Genomic DNA, 20084 nt, shown 5'->3' with positions numbered 1-20084 from the left:
AACATTGGCCTATTTTGAGACTAGATCCTGATCTAACTGCAATTATTACTGAAAAACCACAAGTTATATTCAGGAAGGCCCCAAATCTTCAGAGCCGGATTACAAGCAGTACCATATATAAGCAGCCAACTACCAGTAACACCTTTCTGGAGTTAGGTTTTTTCAAGTGCAAAAGATGTTTTGGATGTCGCACATGTACCAACCAACCAAGGAAGATCACCTCTTTTACTAGTAATTATACAGGAGAAACATTTCAGATTAAACGTTTTTACAATTGCAATAGTATGTATGTGGTATACCTTTTGGAGTGTCCATGCGGGCTCCAATATGTAGGAAAAACAGAGAGAGAGTTCAGGAGGCGACTATACGAACATGTCTACAATATTGGAAAAGCTGAAATAGACCACTCTGTCCCCAATCATTTCAAAACTGTCCATAGCAAAGATCCTTCAGTTTTAAAATTTTGTATCATCGACCAAGTAAAAACAGACTGGAGAGGATCAAATAAAGATAGAGAATTATACAAACTTGAAACTAAGTGGATTTTTACATTAAAGACTATGCAACCAAGAGGTTTGAACATTGATTTTAATATAAACTGCTTTATAGACAATTCCTGAGTGCAATAATCTATTTATTTACAAGATGGCAGCAACCAAGGGAACTCTATGGGGGACAGCGTTCTAAGTGTATTTATAGGGTGTGCAATATACTACGTAATTTATATATGTTTTTTAGTAATATGTGCCTTTTAATGTATGTATTTATTTATTTTATTTATTTAAGTATTGCTGGGATTCGAACCCAGGACCCAGCGTTGCAAGGCGGGAGCGCTGGCCACTGCGCCACCGTGCTGCCCATGCTGTTGTGTTATTTTTATGTAATTGAGTTGCTGAGCGTGGAGAGACTGGAAACTACACTTCCCAACATCCTTAGCGTCTCTTTCAGCCAATTACGCGTGAGCATGCTGGCTCGTGTGACCAGCACGACCAATCGCATTATTGCCCCAGCTCTGTAGTGATGTCACACCATCCCAGAGCCACTTGCACCTAACCATCTGACTGGAATGAGCCTATCAGCTATGCGCATTACCGGCAAGTGGAAAACTTTCTGCTGAGAGCCTGCAATGGCCCCGATCGAGTTATTACAAGGTAACCACAGCTCAGTCTCCAGTGTTCCCTGATGACGGCGCAAGGCCGAAACCGGTAGGAACTGGAGACTGGGCAACTTATATGAGATCGTTTTTTTGGATTTTAAATGTGTACTGGGTTACACTATAAGCTTTTAACTACTAAGGGTCCCTGTCAAAAGGACCCTGGAAGTAAGTCATTGTATATGTGATGTAGATTCAGCTTCTAATAAATGTTTATGTGATTCTTGGATGGAGAAGTGACCTTTCTCAATTTATTTCTGGTGATGGTCACTGTGGAAATATGCTTTTGAGCACTGTGGGGTTACTGCAGATGCCGATTTGAGTACCAAGCGCTGTGGATTTGTATGCAAATTTGTATAAAACTTGCCAATACAAACAGGTATTACTCAAAAAATATCAATCATATGTTCCTATTAAAAAATGTTTTTATTACACCATACAATAAATAACTCATATATGCACAATAATAATAATAATAATAATAATCGGTGGTAGGACTTACTACAGTGAACTGTTTGTTAGGCTCAGAGTTGATGTTTATTTCCTTATTGACTGCTTAAAGTACAACTGTAACAAAAAAAAGAGTGCCCCTATGAGGTACTTACCTCAGGAGGTGAAAACCTCAGGATTCTTATGAGGCTTCCCCTGTCCTGTGTAGCCTCGGAGATCTAGCACTGGCTCCCCCGAAAATTCCCCCGACAAGCACTGCGCAGGTGCTGCAATATTTACCTACCGCAATCCAGTGCAGTAGCAGCTTTCCGATGGGCTCTAGTGGAAATACCCGAGCCCGGTGGGGTCTGTTCTACTGCGGACCCAATCAGACTCTATTTCCACCTGAGCCAGATATGAAAGCCACGACTTCTGCGCTGGATTGCAGTAGGTAAGTATTTACCTCACCGGTGTTCGGGGGCTTCAGCGCTGGATCACCAGGATGGGGGAAGCCCCGCCCTCAGGAGCAGTCTTTTTTTTTTAATTACAGGTTTACTTCAAGACCTGGCTCACATGGGTAATTGCTGGTAATTTTCCACCGGCCACGGCACTCATTGGTTCTGTACTTTTTACAGTCGTTTGTGTGAATGCCATTTTCCGAGCACGATTTTCCCGGCGTTTCAGCCCATCACTTGCAGAAAAGCGTTTGACCAAGTCGGCGTGGAACGCCCAGCAGTTGCCATGTGAACCAGGTCAAAATATTGATGATGTAAGGGGATAAATAATGCTTACAAGTAATTAAGTCCTTCCCTGACAATTTGTGACTTCTAAAAAAGGGAAAATAAAAATCTACCTAAATCAGTTTGCAGAGGCTGTTTAATCTCTAGTCGTAATTTATTTGCTACACGCTGTGCACTGGAAAATGGTACCCACAATTAGACAGGGAACATATAGCCTTAGCATGATTAAATTACAAACCATCATGTGCTATACTGGTGACTGTCATTTTGATAGTGACCAAGCGTGAAACAGCAGAAGGCCTGATTTCAGCGATGAATCATGCTTATTGCATGCCTCTGTTGCTGCCTGTTGCTCAGCTGTTCATGTCAGAATAAGGCTTTTCATTTGGGAGTCTAGGTTTAGTTTTCATACAAGTTGGTCTCTTACTTTTTTCTGTTTGTTACGTAACAGCAAGGACATTGGTTTGTTTTGGAGCACTCCTGTAGTGATTTTAGTTCCAACATGATTCATTAAATTGCTTTTTAACAAAGGAATGTGTTGAATACACAGTAGATTATTTGCCATGCTTCTTAATTCCATTAACCGCACATGATTCATTTTCAAAGCTAGATTAACTTGTTATCCCTACAGACAGCCCTTTGTGTTCAGCCTCAGTAAAATGCTAAACATGGTGACAAAGTAATAAGAATGAGATTTGTCACATCTACACAGTCACACACATCAGGTTATGCATGGATGTATTTGAAGCTATTATTAGGTACAGACAATATGGATACATAAAGCACATTGTGCAATAAATATGCAGGGGTGTACAGGTAGTCACATACAGTCATACATATGTGCAGCCAGTATAGGTGTAATGTATAAATATGAGATTAAACTGGATTTCTGAGACGTGATATACACATTTTTGTAAACATTCTGTACTACAAATTTACTGTCTTTTCTTTTTTTCCACTTAACAGAGTGCAGATAATGAAAGGAAGCTTCTGGAGCTCCGGACAGAGATAGTAGAAATAGTATGTACTCTTACTGATATAGTTTAATCTTTCTTAGTAAAACTTAAAGGACACCCGAAGTGAAAATAAACTAATGAAATAAACAATTGTATCTATCTTCCTTCTACTAAAAATGACTTTAAGATCTTCCACAGTTTTATTTTATGTTTAAATCTACTTTTTAAGTTTTAACTGTTTTGTTTTTGCTTAATAACACATTCATTGAACTATGCCAGAGCTAAAATCTATGAACTATTGACCCTTTTTATCTCTTTCCTGCTCTCAGATGCCATTTTCTGCTAGGAAAGTGTTTTATAGTTGGAATTTCTTATCAGTGAGGGTCACACTGTAGTCACTTCCTGTCTGAGTCAGCCACTTACTTACCTGTTACTTAACTCTTTCAGGCAGAGAAAGAATGAAAGGAACACAGCATAGTTATTAGTGTGCTGTGGGCATTTAAGCAGGTAATACCTCTCCTCCCTTCTCCTCGAGATTGTCGAGAATTGCAAGTCGCCAATTTCGCGGTTTATAGCGGGGGGAGGGGCAGAGAGCGGTATGGGGGACACACAGAGGCATTTCCTGCAGCAGGGAACATGCCTCTGTGTCCCATCTGCCCCCCGCTGCACTGCCTTGGGTACACTTTACAGTGGGATTGTCAGCTATAAAATCATATTCCATTTAGTCACTGCTCTGTTTTTATTATGCACTCTACAACCTGACCCTGCATTGCAAGCATTCCAATATTATCATAAATGTTTCAGCTGTACTAAATCTTATCTCAGACAGCCTAGCTCTATTTAGTACACTGCCAAGGAAAGTTAAGCTTGTTAACTCACCTCCTACATTCCTGCTCCTCACTGATTGGCTGAGGACAGTTCAGTGTGAAGCTGCTGAAATACGATCTGTGCTGTGCTCACATGTGTTTACAAAGCAAGCTAGATATGACAGTGCAGTTTCTAGGCGAGAAAAAAAGTAAGGGAGGAAATGACACCAGGATTGGCTTCAGTCAAAGGCAGCAAAGATGGAAAATACCTGAAACCATTTTCTCTGTATTTACTTATACAATTCACTGAAATCTAAACGTGGGAAGTACAATACATATGTTATGTAAGTAGAACAAGTATTTATCTACTTGTTAATGTGTTTTTCTTCCTGGGATTGTATGGCTGTCTCTGCTGCCTTAAAGCTTACCTGAAGTGAATTACAAGTACAAAAATGTATAGTTACCTGGGTAGTAGGAAACCTCTAGATCAGAGCTCCCCAATCCTGTCCTCAAGGCCCACCAACAGTGCATGGTTTGTGGAAATCCACACAGGTAGGTAATCCGCTCTGCTGAGACACTAATTAGCCCACCTGTGAATGTTTGTGGTTTTCTGCCAAACACGTACTGTTGGTGGGCCTTAGGACAGGATTGGGGAGCTCTTCTCTAGATAGTCCAGTGGCTTCCCCTATCCCATTGCAGCTCACCCTTCCTGCTGGGTCTTTTTAATCCTATTCGACAAAAAGAGCATGACTTGGAGGATCTTCATCCATGACACGCCCCTACAGCTTTTGATCAGTGAAATGATGGGAGGTTTGTCAGGAGAAGTGGAAGAGAGCAGAGCAGACAGGTCTTCAGCTTATCTGTATTGATGAATACAAAATGTTTATTCACTTATTTTGTATAAAATTATATTTTTAGAAGTGAGTAAACAATCTAATAGAGGTAAAGATTTGATGAGTTATTCTTATCTGGTCAAAGTAACATAGCTGTTAAATCATGTAGGAGAGGCATTACATGTGAAGAGATTTTGAGAATTCCCTCAGTTTTACAACTCCTGTCTTCCTGATCACATTCAGATCTGGCCCCTCCCATTGCCTTGATAAGATCACTAGTGCAGTGGGGAATGTATCTACAACTCTCCAGGCTTATAGTATTATTTACATACTATTAGACCTAAGCCCGTTTAAAAACGGGCTCTAGGTCTGTGTTGAAACACCATCTCCCTCTCCTCTCCTTCCTCCCCCTCCACCCTCCCCTGTGACCACCATCACCGCGCATGCACGCTCCCGCCTTGCGCTCACACACATGCCTGCCCGTCGGCCCCCTGGCCCATCCTACTCCCTGTGTCGTGGCTGTCCGTGCTGCACATGCGCAATAGCGCAAAGCACCGACCCACACACACACAGGGACGCAGAGACACAGGGATTTTATTAGGTAGAAGACAAGGTAACACACACACACACACACACACGATGTATAGCAAATCTTTTATTTGTTTGGGACAAAAACAATAATTCTTCTCTAACACAATAATTTTTTTTTTGTTGATTTATTTTATGCATATATTGTTTCACATTTTTTAACGGTGGTTTGCTGAGCGCATTGACCAATTCAGAGTGAGAATAGTTCTAGCCATGGTTTTTATCAGGGCTGTGGAGTTGGTACAAAAATCATCCAATTCCAATGCCTCAGTTTATGTAAACACAGACTCCGACTCCAGGTACCTAAAATTGCTCCAGCTCCTCGACTCCAACCCCTTAGTCTAATACTTACCTGGGCTGTGGAGTTTGTCCAAAAATCATCCGACTCCAACGCCTCAGTTTTATGAAACCTCCGACTCCAGGTACCCAAAATTGTGTAGACTCAATAGAAAGATTTTTCCTGTCACCCATTGAAGTTACTTCAACTGCGGTTTATGGGCACAGCCGCTCCCCCTATACATAGCACAAACAGGAAAGCTCTCATGAGTTTATAGTTGTTTATAAAGTTTCTAGTAGAGTAAAGGCTCTAAAGTAGTCTGGATCATGCGTTTATGTGGTCTGCACAGAGAGCCACATGGGCTTGCAGCAATTCGTACCCCTCTGTGGCAGGCTGTGGTTTTATGTTTTTTCACTAATCATGATTGGTGGATGCATTGTTTTTGTTTTACTACCAGAAGAATTATCATTAGGCGTTACGAGAAGTACTAAGAATGACAGGCAGCCAACCGTCAAGAACATAAATGCTTGTTGTGAATGCTCTGCAATTATAGTTATCTTCATATATAATGTAAGCCTAAAAATGTGAGGAATGCAAAATTGGTCCCACCCAGTGAATCATGTATTTTATGTTATCACTGATCCAATTAAAAGGTGCTCTTCCAGTTTTAATTGGTAGGGTGATGTGCATATTATGCGAACAATTATTTTCACCTTACCATCACCCCTTCTTAGAGAAAATCTCAGTCATGATAGAACTATCCCACCTGTCACAGAAAATTCTATTTCTGCTACTTTCTGCAAAGGATTAAATATATTAAATATCTTGCAGTGAGAAGGGATCACCTAATGGCTGAAACCATTACACTTGCAGAGATATTGCTACCTAAGCCATCAAAAATATTGTAAACTGGTATTAAAGGACACATCCAAGGAGAAAAAAAAACCCAAGATCTACTTACCTGGGGCTTCCTTCACTCACCGCAGCTCCGTTGTCCCCTCTGCTGCAGATACCGGGTCGGCATCTTCTGCGCCTGCGCGAGCATGCAGGTAGGCTGCCAGCAGCTGGAGGAAGCCCCAGGTAAGTAGATTTTTTGTTTTTGTTTTTCTCCGCAGACCTGTTCTTTTAAAGTAAACCTGAGATGGGCACACTAAAAGATTTTATACTTGCCAGGGCTTCCTCCAGCCCCGTAAGCACCGATGCGTCCCTCACCATCCTCCCGTTCACCTGGTATCGGTCCCGGTAATCGGGCTCGGTCGCGCCAGTCAAATCTGCACATGCGCGGAGGGCCAAACTTAAGCTTTAATACTAACCTATTACAGTAAGTGCTTACAGTTTTGTTATAGACACAGTCTCTTCAGCTCACCTCAGCACATTGTGTTATCAAAAATATGTTCATCTTGGAAACTTAGCAATTATATTCATATGTAAGCAGAGCTACTAAAAATGTGTTTAGACATCAATCACACTTCTAAACCAATCTGATAATGCTGTTCGGCAAAGGCAAGCTTATCAATTGGCAGCTAAATGAGGTAAAAAGCTAGACTTTTAACCCTTCCTGTACCTTGAAAAATATTCAGATGGTTTTAGCGGTTAATGGTACTGTGTTTAATGCTTTAGACCAGTGTTCCCCCAACCCTGTCCTCAATGCCCACCAACAGTGCATGTTTCGTGGAAATCCACACAGGTAGTTAATCAGCTCTGCTGAGACACTAATTACCCCACCTGTGCAAGCTTGTGGTTTTCTGCAAAACATGTACTGTTAGTGGGTCTTGAGGACAGGGTTGGGGAACTCTGCATTAGACCACAGGTGTCAAACTCCAGTCCTCGAAGGGCCATATCCATGCCAGTGTTTAGGATGGCGTGAGGAATGTGTTCTACGTAATGAACTAGTCTTTCCTGAGTCAGTCCCATTAATTAATTTGAGCTGTGCCAGAAATATGTGAGGCTCTCGAGGACTCTGTTCGGTATCCCTGCTTTAGATCATAGATTAAATTTTGGTATAATACCACTTTAAACAGCTTCCATATTGTTATACTGTATACCAGAGGTCTGTTATGAGAATAACTGTTTGCATTTGGGATATCGACTCTCATAAAATTGCTTCTGGAGTCCAGAATCACAGACAATCTCCATTTATAATTTAAACTAGTGAACAAATAACATCTGAAATGTTTGTTGTCGGGAGCCATTTTGTGAAAGTCCATTTCCTAACTGGGCACATTATTTCTTTCCAACGTCCCTCAGGATGGCCTCAAAATGAGAGATTCCGTGCCCCTCCCCCTAAGGAAACACAAGCCAATTAAAAAAACGACAATAAATAGCTCCACCTCTTCCCCCTATCTTCAGTTTTTTGTGTTCCCGGTCCACCCGGGAGCATAAGCCAATGTCTGCGACAACATTTTTTATTTTTTAGTATGGCCTGGTGGTTCTGGTGGGAGCCAGGTCCCCCTGTAATTCCCCCTGTGTGGTCTCTTACCGGGTTGCGGGGCTCGGAAGGAGGCTTATATGGCGGCTGGTGCGCGGCTGAAGCGGCGTCTGAGGCGGCGGTTAGTGCGGAGACTGATGCGGGCGAGATGGCGTCCGGCAAGGTTGGATCTCGCGCGGAGTCAGGCGTGCTTACGTATGCGGAGGCACATACGTCACGCGTACATGCGTCTAGGGAGACGCATGAGTCATGCGCACTTTCGTCTAGGATGACGCATTTCCGGCGGAGGTACTACGGCTTCTGTGTTTTCTTCCGCCTCGTGGACTTGGCGTCCGGATGTGACGGAGGCAGAGGACAGCTGCAGGTAATTTAACTTTAATTCATTGCCTGGCAGGGGGCGGAGGAAGTTTTATTTAACAGACTCAGGGTCTGTGTTCGTCCTGACACTCTGTTTGTGCGGAATCTGGGAGATGGAGCAGCCCTGTTCTCCTGCAGATTCGATATTACCTGCTACAGTGCAAAGCGCCCAGAGCAATGCTCTTGCCTCAGGACAGGTATTATATGGTTGTTTTGGGGGTATGTGTGATTTTTGCAGAGCAGGATTCAACTAAAACTCTTTTTTTCTCTGGTATTTTTTCAGAATAAAAATACAGAGAAAGGAAACAGCTCATCCAGATCCAGACCTAAGGGGGAGGTGACGGAGGAGCAAGATGGGACCAGTGTGGATACAAAAAAGCGGGATAAGAGATCGGATAGTAGTTCTGCTAGATCTGGTCGTCCTGCTAAGTGTTTCGAAAAATCCAGAAGATGTGATGTATGTGATGTAAAGTTATCCACTACTTGGAAAAAAGCAATTTGTCAAAAATGTGAAACCCCTGTAAAATCTAATACTAATGTGGTTCAAGATCTGGTCTCTATGATTAGAGAAGAATTATGTACTACTTTCAAGGCTTTTCGTACGGCAATGGTGGATCCGGTGCAAAAGAGCCAGGTTGTGAGTAGTCAAGTTTCCCAGCCTGAGGTTGCTTTGGAGGAAGGGGAAGCCTCAGAGCAGGATTCAATGGAGGAAGGAGAGCAAAGAGATAATCCTTTACTGGAGGAAGAAGCCTCTACTTCTAGGGGGTCAAAATATCTTTTTTCTGCAGAAGATACTCCTGAGTTGTTAAGGGCTATATATGAAAATGAGGGAATCCAGGTGTCGGAACCTGTATTATCTACTCAGGATAAAATTTATAAGGGGTTAAAGGGTCAGCCTAGCAGATCCTTTCCAGTACATTCCTCCCTGAAAGAAATTATTTCTGACCAGTGGAAGGAACCGGAACATAGAGCCTTTATACCAAGTTCTTTTAAGCGACGATTTCCTTTTTCCGAATCCGATGAAGCAGTTTGGGTCAAATGTCCCAAGATAGATGCGGCGATCTCTCAGTATTCAAAAGATTCTGACTTATCTTTTGAGGATTCTGGGTTACTGAAAGACCCGATGGACAAAAAATCGGACGTACTTAGTAAAAGAACTTGGGAGGCAGCTACGTTCTGTTTCAAGCCAGAAGTCTCTTCTGTTTGTGTGGCACGTAATTTATTATCCTGGGTAGAAGCTGTTGAGGAGGATCTCATTAAAGGAGTTCCGCATGAGCATATTTTACTGTCTATCCCCTTGATTATGAAAGCAGTAGCTTTCTTGGCAATGCGGCTGCAGAAGCTCTGAGGTATTCGGCCAGGGCAGCTGCTTTGGCTAATGCTACCAGGCGATCGATTTGGCTGAAAACCTGGGAAGGGGACATCACTTCAAAGCAGAGACTTTGTGCGATGCCCTTTGAAGGTGATTTGCTTTTTGGTAAAGATTTAGAAACTGTGTTAACTAGATCAGCAGAAAAAGGTAGAAGACTTCCTGACAAAAAGAAGAAAGTGGTTAATAAGAATTTTTTTCGTGCAAAAACAGGTTACTTCGCCAGAGGAAGAGGTAGAGGGGCTCAGTCTGGAGTTCGAGGCAGATGGGCCTTTTCCAGAGGAAGAGGTAGGGGTTCATCTGCATTCAGTAAGCCAGGGAACCCCAAGACTTCCGAAGATAAATGACTATCAGATACAGGTAGGGGGCAAACTGCAGTATTTTTTTCAAAGCTGGTGTCTGATCACCGGCAACCGTTTCATTTTGAAACTCATAGAAGAGGGTTATCGTCTGGAGTTTCAAAGTTTGCCCCCAGTCAGAAAATGTATTACAAATCTTCCAAAGGTTCGCAGCAAAGCAGATTTTTTGTGGAGGGCTGTTGCAAAACTAGTTTCTCAGAAGGTAGTTTGCAGGGTTCCTCTAGAACAGATGAACGGGGGTTTTTATTCCCATGTGTTTCTAGTTCAGAAGCCGTCAGGGGATCAGAGATTAATTCTGAATCTCAAAGAGTTAAACCCGTTTATAAAGGAAAATAAATTTCGTATGGAAAATATTTATTCAGTGAGGAATGTGCTGATGAAGGGTATGTTTTTGGCATCGATAGATCTCAAGGATGCTTACCTGCACTTGCCAATAAATCCGGTGCATCAAAAGTTTTTGAGGTTTGCCATTCAGAAGGGAAGTGTGGTTGCCCACTACCAGTTCAGGGCTCTTCCCTTTGGTCTGACATCAGCCCCAAGAATTTTCACGAAGGTAATTGCGGAAATTATCCAATTTCTGCACTTACAGAACGTAAATGTGATACCTTATCTGGACGACTTCCTGATCCTCAACTTAAACAGAGATCAGTTGAAAAAGGACTGTTTACTATGTCTACAGACTATGCAATCTCTAGGCTGGCTAATAAACACAGAAAAATCGAATCTGACCCCATCAAGAAGTATGAAGTTTCTAGGCTTCATGATAGACACGGACCGAGAAATTATTTCTCTAACTCAAGAGAAGAGCTCAAAGTTAATAATGTCGGTAGAAAGGGTCCAGGGGTCAGAAACTCTAACGATAAGGGAATTGATGTCGGTGCTGGGATTAATGACATCGGCAATACCAGCAGTAGAGTGGGCCCAGTCGCATTCAAGAATCTTACAGAGGAGCATTTTGAGGAACTGGGACAAGACACAGGATTCACTGGATCACAGGATATTGATAAGCAGAGAGGTGAAGATTTCACTAGATTGGTGGAGGAGTTCAGAGACTCTTTCCAAAGGAAGAAAATGGAGACAAAACGACCCAGTAAGGGTTACAACAGATGCCAGTGCCTGGGGTTGGGGTGCTCATTGTGCTCAACTACAGGCCCAGGGAAAATGGTCCACAGAGATCTCGAGGAGATCGTCAAATTTCAGAGAACTATTAGCAGTAAAGAATGCCTTGCTAAGTTTCCAGGACAGGATTTGTCAAAAAGAGGTGGTCATTTTTTCAGACAATATGGTGGTTATATCGTACCTCAACAAGCAGGGAGGAACGAGGTCGGAAAGTTTGTTAAACCTGTCACTGGAGATCATGGAATGGTCAGAGAAGTATATAATTTCATTAACAGCAGTTCACATCAAAGGAGAATTGAATGTGTGGGCAGATACTCTGAGTCGTCAGTTAATACTGGGGAGCGAGTGGGAGTTAAATCCGCGTATTTTCAATATGCTGGTAAAGAAATGGGGTCAGCCAATGTTAGACCTATTTGCTACAGCTCAGAATGCAAAGACCAGAGACTTTTGCTCTATACAGACAGGAACCCAGTCGAACCGAATGGATGCCTTCTCAGTCCACTGGGGGGAGGGACTGATGTATGCGTTTCCTCCTTTCAGGTTAATCCAGAGAGTTCTTTGCAAAGTGGTAAAGGACAAAGCCCAGATGATATTAGTGGTACCTTTTTGGCCAAAAAGATGTTGGTTTCCACAGTTAGTGAACTTGGCTATAGAATACCCATTCAAGATACCAGTGTCTTGGGACATTGTGATACAGGGGAAAGCTGTTCATCCAGATCCTCACTGGCTTCAACTTTCAGCCTGGATCCTGAAAGGGTCCTGTTAAGAGAGAAAGGGTGTTCAGAAAAGGTGATTGACACTCTTTTGAAAAGTAGAAAGCCTATCACCAGGAGAATATACTTTCGTGTTTGGAAGACTTTTTTAGCATGGAGAAAGGCTACACGTAAAGGAGTTGGTGTACCTGATGTGTTGGATTTTTTACAAAGAGGCGTGGATCTTAAGTTGGCTCCAGGTACATTAAAGGTTCAGGTGGCGGCTTTATCAGTTTTCCTTGACAAGCAGCTTGCTAGGGATCCTCTTATCATGAGATTTTTGAGAGTAATTAAAATGGGAAGATGGGTGCCAGAGAAGATTATGCCAGCTTGGGATCTACCATTAGTTCTACAGGCATTAATTAAGGATCCTTTTGAGCCGTTGGAAAGAATATCAATACATTTATTAACTTTAAAGGTGGTTTTTCTGGTGGCAATTACATCTGCAAGGAGAGTTGGAGATCTTCAGGCACTATCAGTGAAGGATCCATTAATGACTATTTTAGATGATAGGATAATTCTTAGACCAGATCCAGCATATCTTCCTAAAGTGAATTCATCTTATCATCGTTCCCAGGAAATTGTCCTACCTTCTTTTTGTGATAATCCAAGAAATTCAAAGGAAAAGGAATTACACTGTCTTGATGTAAGAAGAGCGATTCTTAAGTACCTGACTACGGTGAAACAATTCAGAAGATCGAGTCATTTGTTTGTTTTATTTGCAGGTCCAAATAAAGGGTTACAGGCTTCAAAATCAACTATTTCACGTTGGATTAGAGAAGCAATTACTATGGCATATAAAAACAATGGCAAAGTACTACCTGAAAGATTGACGGCTCATTCCACAAGATCATTATCTACGTCCTGGGCTGAAAGAGCAGGCGCATCCCTGGATCAAATCTGTAGAGCAGCAACTTGGGTGTCTCCAAATACCTTCATTAAGCACTACAGAGTGGACGTTTTATCAGATCAGGATCAAACGTTCGGTAGGAAAGTGCTGCAGGCAGTGGTCCCACCCTAGAGGTAAGCAGTTTCTCGCTTGTCTCTCATTTTGAGGCCATCCTGAGGGACGTTGGAAAGAAAAACCTTGTTACTCTTACCGTTAACGGTATTTCTTCCAGTCCCTCAGGATGGCCTGGGTTTCCCGCCCTATAGGGAAAGCGTAAGTATGAAAGTGTACGTTACTAGTTGGCTTTATATGAATATGCATATTTTGGACTTTAGTAAATTTTTTAGAATTGGTTATTTAGAGGGTGTTTCTCTATACATTAAACTGAAGATAGGGGGAAGAGGTGGAGCTATTTATTGTCGTTTTTTTAATTGGCTTGTGTTTCCTTAGGGGGAGGGGCACAGAATCTCTCATTTTGAGGCCATCCTGAGCGACTGGAAGAAATACCGTTAACTGTAAGAGTAACAAGGTTTTTCTTGTGGGAAATGAATTGGATGTACCAGGACTGGGTGTAGTAACTAGTAGCATATAATACATAAGTGTATTCTGCCTCAGTAGGGTGGGAACCTGTACATTAGTGGGTATTACATTAACCTCAACAAAGTCTGAAAGCCAAAGCTTACAGTATGAAGTATAACATCTTCACTATTTCCAGCATGTCAAGCAAGACAAAGGCCTGACACAAACGAAAAGGAAGATTGACACAGAAGTTGCAGGAGTGAAGACTATGCTGGAATCACACAAGCTTGATACCATTAAATATCTTGCAGGTAATTTTTTTTTGTTGTTGACCGTAGGCCTGATACGCTTAATATCAGTAATGAAATATTTCTATATGAAACTTCTGTACATCGGATTGCTATCTCTTTGTGTGCTGCTCTATTCAAATACATGTACTTTAGTTGTTTATGCATGTTATATAAGGAACCTATACTGCACAAAAATCTGTTGAGATTAAACTAGCTTGTAGTGTAGAGAAGTAACATTTGATGTGCTGTCTGATGTTATGGTTGTTTATACAGAATAACCATAGGGGTTACTTTAACAAAAGTGCTCACAGTAGACCTCATTATCACAGCACCAGTGACTGAAAAGGTTATCATTCACAGGATTGTTTGAAATTGTTTTCTTTGGCAAATCTGATCACTTTGATAGAATTTGCCACTGATCTATGGACTCTAATTTTCATTTTTGACAGTTGTGTGCTTAAAGTGGACCTGAACTCTTGCACAGGACAGAAGGAGAAAAAAATAGAGAAATGCACTCTGTATGTATTTAGAGAGTTTAGCCTGTCATGTTTTTCTTTAAAGGTGATTATGCTGTTGCGTATTTTTTAGAGCAGAGAGTAAGTTCTGTGTTGAGGCCCACTTTAAAAAAGTGAATGCGCTATTACATTTTTGTGATGCTGGCAGAGAATGAAGCCGTGTAATATCATTCAGATACTAATTGGACATGGCTGTTCTATTCCTCAATAGCGGCAGGTTCTGGTGAGAGACCATGGGCAGAAGCAGTATGCAAGCGACTTTGCATAGCTATGTATTACATCGGTCAGTACAAAGTGTGCAGCTATATGATGGATATTCAGCGAGGCTTACATGTTATAGGGTGTCAGGCTGGTTTATATAGGGTCGGTTTGCTTTTTTGCACAGAGTAATTATCACATGGTTATTGTTCATAGATTTGTATTTTACACTTGTATTTGTATGTTACCCAGGATTGTATTTTATACAGACACTTGCCACTTTTCATTGCTATATCATGTTGATGTGGTGTAATTTTGACTGCATACTGTGTTCGGCCATGGCTGCAATATATTATTATGCATAGTATTGTTGGAGGCATCCACACATGGCCGTTTCTTGGGCAGGGTGACCACCCTGGGCGCAGACCAGCAAGTAGAAGAAGGGGGGGCGCAGACAGAAGGACATAACCGCTAGGGAGCTGGTGATGCGTGATGCAGCCAAATGGAAGAAGAACAAAGAAGAAGCGTGATCACCTTCCTTGACTCCTCCTGGGCTCCCTTTATCAGACATCAAGTCATCATCATGTCACCACCGGGTGATGACACCTGGTGTCCTGTAGTGGTACTGCAGGCTGTCAGTGAGCGGCGCCCATGGTGGAGTCAGTTTTCCGGGCTGTCTTTGTGTGTGTGTTTTCCTGGTCCCTGCTTCCTCCTGGATGAGCGGCTGGTCACTAGTAATTAGGCAGATCTACTTGTGACCTGTGGCTGTGTGACTGTCCCTAAAGAGTAAAGGTTCGTGAATCCACGGGGTGGGGGAGAGGGGTGCAGTTTTTACACCCTCCCCCTGGATGCAGTTTAGCCTAGAAACTGCCCTGCATCCACATTTGCCTTCATATTTCTGCCATTTTTTGTATTCCTGGCTGATGATCTTACGGACCCAATGCTCCCACTATATATATTACTGGGACCATACTCCTTTACAGCCTTACGCCCCCCACTTTCCCCCAATCAAATAACATTTGAATCCTTAGGCTATGGTAAGGATTGGATTGTGATCTCCTCTAAAGATAGCCATAGACGGGTTAATTATGTCTCGATAGGCCAAGCCGATTGATCCCTATCCAATCAGAATTCAGTTGGATCATGATCGATTCCTACACCACATGGGAAACTCAATTTTCATAGTTTTCAGTATAAATCTATTGAACTGCAAGCATTGCACTTCTCAATGTACTGCAGCACTATGCGCCTATCATTTCCCCACGGCTCCTGCCCTGCCCCACTTGCACAGACATTTTCTAACCTGTTTAATCATACTTCACATCAATAAACTGCCCGAAATCAATCAAAAATGAATCAGTTGGATATTGTGGGGCAATAGATGACAGATTTGATCAAAGTTATCTAATAGGCCAGAAATCTTTATAAATACAATAAATAAATAAATATATCAATAATGTGTGTGGCCACCCTAATGGTGCCCATACATCTAGCGATGTATGGGCAGATTTGAACCTAAGAGACAAATCTCTCTTATCGGAACTGATAAGAGAGAGATCTGTCAGCTGCCTATACACCACAGGCCGATTCCCCATCAATTTCAGCTTGAAATATCTCGGGAATTGGCCTTGTGCGCCGCATCTGCCGCTGTGCCTCTGTCCCCTGTGCCCGTAAATGTTTACATTACCTCTCAGCAGCCTCTGCTTGTCCCCTGCTGGCTTCCGGGATTCCGTCTCTGCATACACGCTTGCCCCACAAGGTTTCCTAGTAAGGGCGCACGTGTGTGACGTCACACATGCGCCCTTACTAGGAAACCATGTGGGGCGTGCTTGTATGCAGAGATGGAATCCCGGAAGCCAGCGGGGGACAAGCAGAGGCTGCGGGGAGATTATGTATACATTTACACCTAGCAGGGGGACATTTACATTAGGGGGAACAGGGTTGGGGGTATCGTCGCGCTTGAAGATGGTTGAGAAATTGCAGCCTCGCTGGCTTCCATCTCTGCATACACGTATGCCCCACGTGGTTTCCTAGTAAGGGCGCGTGTGTAAAGGGTGCGTGTGTAACGTGTCACATGAGCCCTTACTACGAAACCACGTTTGGCGTGCATGTATGCAGAGACGGAGGCCAGTGGGGGACAAGCAGAGGCTGCGGAGAGGTAATGTATACATTTACACAGGGCAGGATGACATTTTACATTAGGGGGACAGTGTTGGGGGTTTCATCGCTCTCGACAATCGTCGGGAAATTGCACGTCGTTACTACCACGCATGTGCGATCAAGAATGTGACCAATTTTCATCCAGAAATTGGTCGCATTTACGGTCGGACATGCACTTGGCGGCACCAATTTTTATCCAATTGGATTATAATAATGAAATCGGATCGTCAATTGGCCGCCAAGTCGTCTGATGTATGGCCACCTTAAGAATCAGTTGGTGACAGAGAAATAGTAAATCATACAATCTACCTAATAACTAATATATGAGGAACATGGGAGAAAAAGCATTGAAAACACTCAGCAACATTTTGAGAGACTTTGGCCCATATGCAATTCACCTTTTTTCTTTTGAGTTTTCTCCTACCGTATATTCCGGCGTATAAGACGACTTTTTAACCCCTGAAAATCTTCTGAAAAGTCGGGGGTCGTCTTATACGCCGGGTGTCAGGCTGCCGGGTGTCAGCACATGTGTTAGGCTGACCTGTAACCGGGTGCTGCTGTCATCGGGAAACGTTGCAGGCTTTGGGATCTTTGTTTTGAGTTAAAGTTTCCCAATGACTCCAGCACACGGTACAGCTATGGAGTCATCGGTCCCCGCATGGCCAGCACAGCGTGATCTCTGTTCCCCCCCCACTGCAATGCCAGTTGCTACTACTGGTATCTTTTATTCAGTAAATATTTCATACAATTGTTTGTTTATCTCCTATATTGTCCTATGATGTCCTATGATAAATGTTTTATGATACAATCATTTTGATGTGAGGTAATGTGAGGTGCAAAGGTGTTGGTATACAGGGGTGGGACAGGTGGATGGAGGATGCAGAGTGGGGGTAGTCCTATACGGCGAGTATATCCCAAACGCTATATTTTAACTGGCAAAGTTGGGGGGTCGTCTTATACGCCCAGTCGTCTTATACAGCGGCATATACGGTAATTGATATTTTCACACCTTGGGCCTGATTCACAAAGCGGTGCTAACAGTTAGCACGCTAGTGAAAAGCCCTTTATCACGCCTAAACTCTGTTTAGGCATGATAAGTTTAGGTGTGATAAGTTTAGGCATGATAAGTTTAGGTGTGATAAGTTTTTAGGCGTGATAAGTTTAAGCACCAGCTGGGTTAGCACCGCAGTGCACAGCTGATGAAAAGTTTTGCGCTAGCAAAGTCTGGTGCACTTTGCATAGAGTTTAATGGCGCTGCTTTGCGTGCGGGACTTTGCGCGCGATCTAAACTTATCATGCCTAAACTTATCATGCCTAAACTTATCATGCCTAAACTGAGTTTAGGCATGATAAAAATGGTTATCACGCCTAAAGTCTTTAACTAGGTTATCACCGCTTTGTGAATCGAGCCCTTTGTCATAAATTGCCTCCAAAAAAAACCCACCAGCAAGCAAGAAAATAATTTTGGAAGTACTTTTTCACCTACTTTTGGTTACTTTTTCAGTTGTAAAATGATGAAAAGATATTATTATAAAGAGAAGATGAAAAAAAATTTCCTAGAAGAAAACTCAGGAAAAAAAGATAATTGCATTTGGGCCTTTGTCTCAGTTTCACATGAAGCCAATAGAAGACATGCCCCATAGTGCATAGCTCCCCAACCCTGTCCTCAAGGCCCACAAACAGTACATGTTTTGCAGAAAACCACAAGCATGGTACAGGTGGGGTAATTAGTGTCTCAGCAGAGCTGATTATCTAGCTCTGTGGATTTCCACGAAACATGCATTGTTGGTGGGCCTTGAGGACAGGGTAGTGGATACACTCATTTTTGTGTAGTGTGAGTTCACATGCACTGTAAGTATGATGACCCTAAAATCTGAATGGCCTTGATGTGGCTTTAAGGCACATCTATAGGCCTGTGACTGTAGTACCAGCTAAGCTCTTTTTTTTCCCCCTTGTTTTTTTCAAGGTGTTGTGTCTATCTATCGGGTTCATGTGAATTCCAGTTAGTGATATGACTATGCACTCTGTAAAGTGCTGCGTAAGATGTCTGTGCTATATAAATTATAATTTTACAATTTTTCGCAATAGTCCTTTAATGTTACATAGTTTTTATTTGATAAACAAAAGGCAATACTGTAAATGGGAGGCACATGCACTGTTGTATATAACATTTTGTGGATAACTGAGATGCATTTTAGCACCTTAGGGCACATATTCAATTCACTTTTCTTCTAAATTTTCTCCCAGATGATATTTTCACACCTTATTAATGAAATGCCTTTTAAACCACCAGCAAGCAAGAAAATAATTTTGACAGTACCTTTCCACCTACTTTTTGGTACTTTTTCAGTTGCTGAGTGCTGAAAAGTTATTTTAAACAGGAGATAAATTATCTCCTAGGAGAAACCCTGAATTGGATAAAGACATACTGTATATTGCTGTTTACTGCTTGTGTGTCTATTTTACTTATAACTTATTGTGATTATCATGTTATTTGTTACTCACGTATCTGTTTTCTTTCTTCCTAACAGGTTCTGTGTTTACATGCCTTACAATAGCTCTTGGATTTTACCGTTTGTGGATGTAGTATTTATCCATGTGCACAATTTTTAAACCAAGTGGTCCATCATATTTAAAAATAACGAAATACGGATTCAGTGGCAGTTATATATTTTTGTTATCAGATGCTGAACCAAAGACTGAAAAAACAACAAAACTCATAATAACTCACATCTGTGCCTAAAGGTTTTGCAAGATTATTTTGCAAGAATATTTTTCCGTCCAGTCAACAAATGTTATGGTAAAGTACAGTATGTCTGTATTCGTAGAAGGTAATAAAGCACTTTCAGACATAACTGGGTGATTTATTTTTGTTCTTTCTATCATGAAGGCCTGTATTTATTTACTGTATTTTTCAGACTATAAGACGCTCCTGACCATAAGATGCTGTTAGGTTTAGAGGTAAAAAACCAGGGGGGGGGGGGGGGGGGGGGAATATATACTAAACCTGATGCATCCATGGTGAACGGGCATCTTTTGGATTATGCCCCCTTGTACCTCTTGTGTCCTCCTGTGTCCCCATGTGTCCACCTCTGACCTCCTTGTGTCGTCCTCTATGTCCCTTTGTGCCCCCCTTGTGTCCGCCTCTATGTCCCTTTGTGTCCTCCGTTTGTCCCCCTGTGTGCTCCTCAGCATGGGCGCAGTACAGGGAGTCCCCAACATTGCGGCGGGTTGGAGGTTCGTATTGGCAGGCATTCACAAGTCAGGAACTCCCTGCATTTGGACTATAAGACGCAGTGACTTTTTCCCCACTTTTGGGGGAGAAAAAGTGAGTCTTATAGTTCAAA

The 20084-nt window shown here is 42.3% G+C and overlaps 1 protein-coding gene across 1 annotated transcript in view; it reads left to right on the top strand.

Annotated features, from left to right (window-relative positions):
* Positions 1-19592, top strand: part of MCUR1 (mitochondrial calcium uniporter regulator 1) — a 57715-nt gene extending 38123 nt beyond the window's left edge. The window contains exons 7-9 of the mRNA XM_068236922.1: positions 3289-3342; positions 13771-13885; positions 19269-19592. Coding sequence (XP_068093023.1) covers positions 3289-3342; positions 13771-13885; positions 19269-19324 — 225 coding nt within the window. The 3' untranslated portion in view covers positions 19325-19592. The remainder of the gene's footprint in view (positions 1-3288; positions 3343-13770; positions 13886-19268) is intronic.
* Positions 19593-20084: the final 492 nt, after the last annotated feature.

This window comes from Hyperolius riggenbachi, chromosome 5, assembly GCF_040937935.1.
Source record: "Hyperolius riggenbachi isolate aHypRig1 chromosome 5, aHypRig1.pri, whole genome shotgun sequence".
Classification (NCBI taxonomy): Eukaryota; Metazoa; Chordata; class Amphibia; order Anura; family Hyperoliidae; genus Hyperolius; species Hyperolius riggenbachi.
The sequence above is the reverse complement of the archived record's forward strand: the minus strand, read 5'-3'. Positions and strand labels throughout refer to the sequence as shown.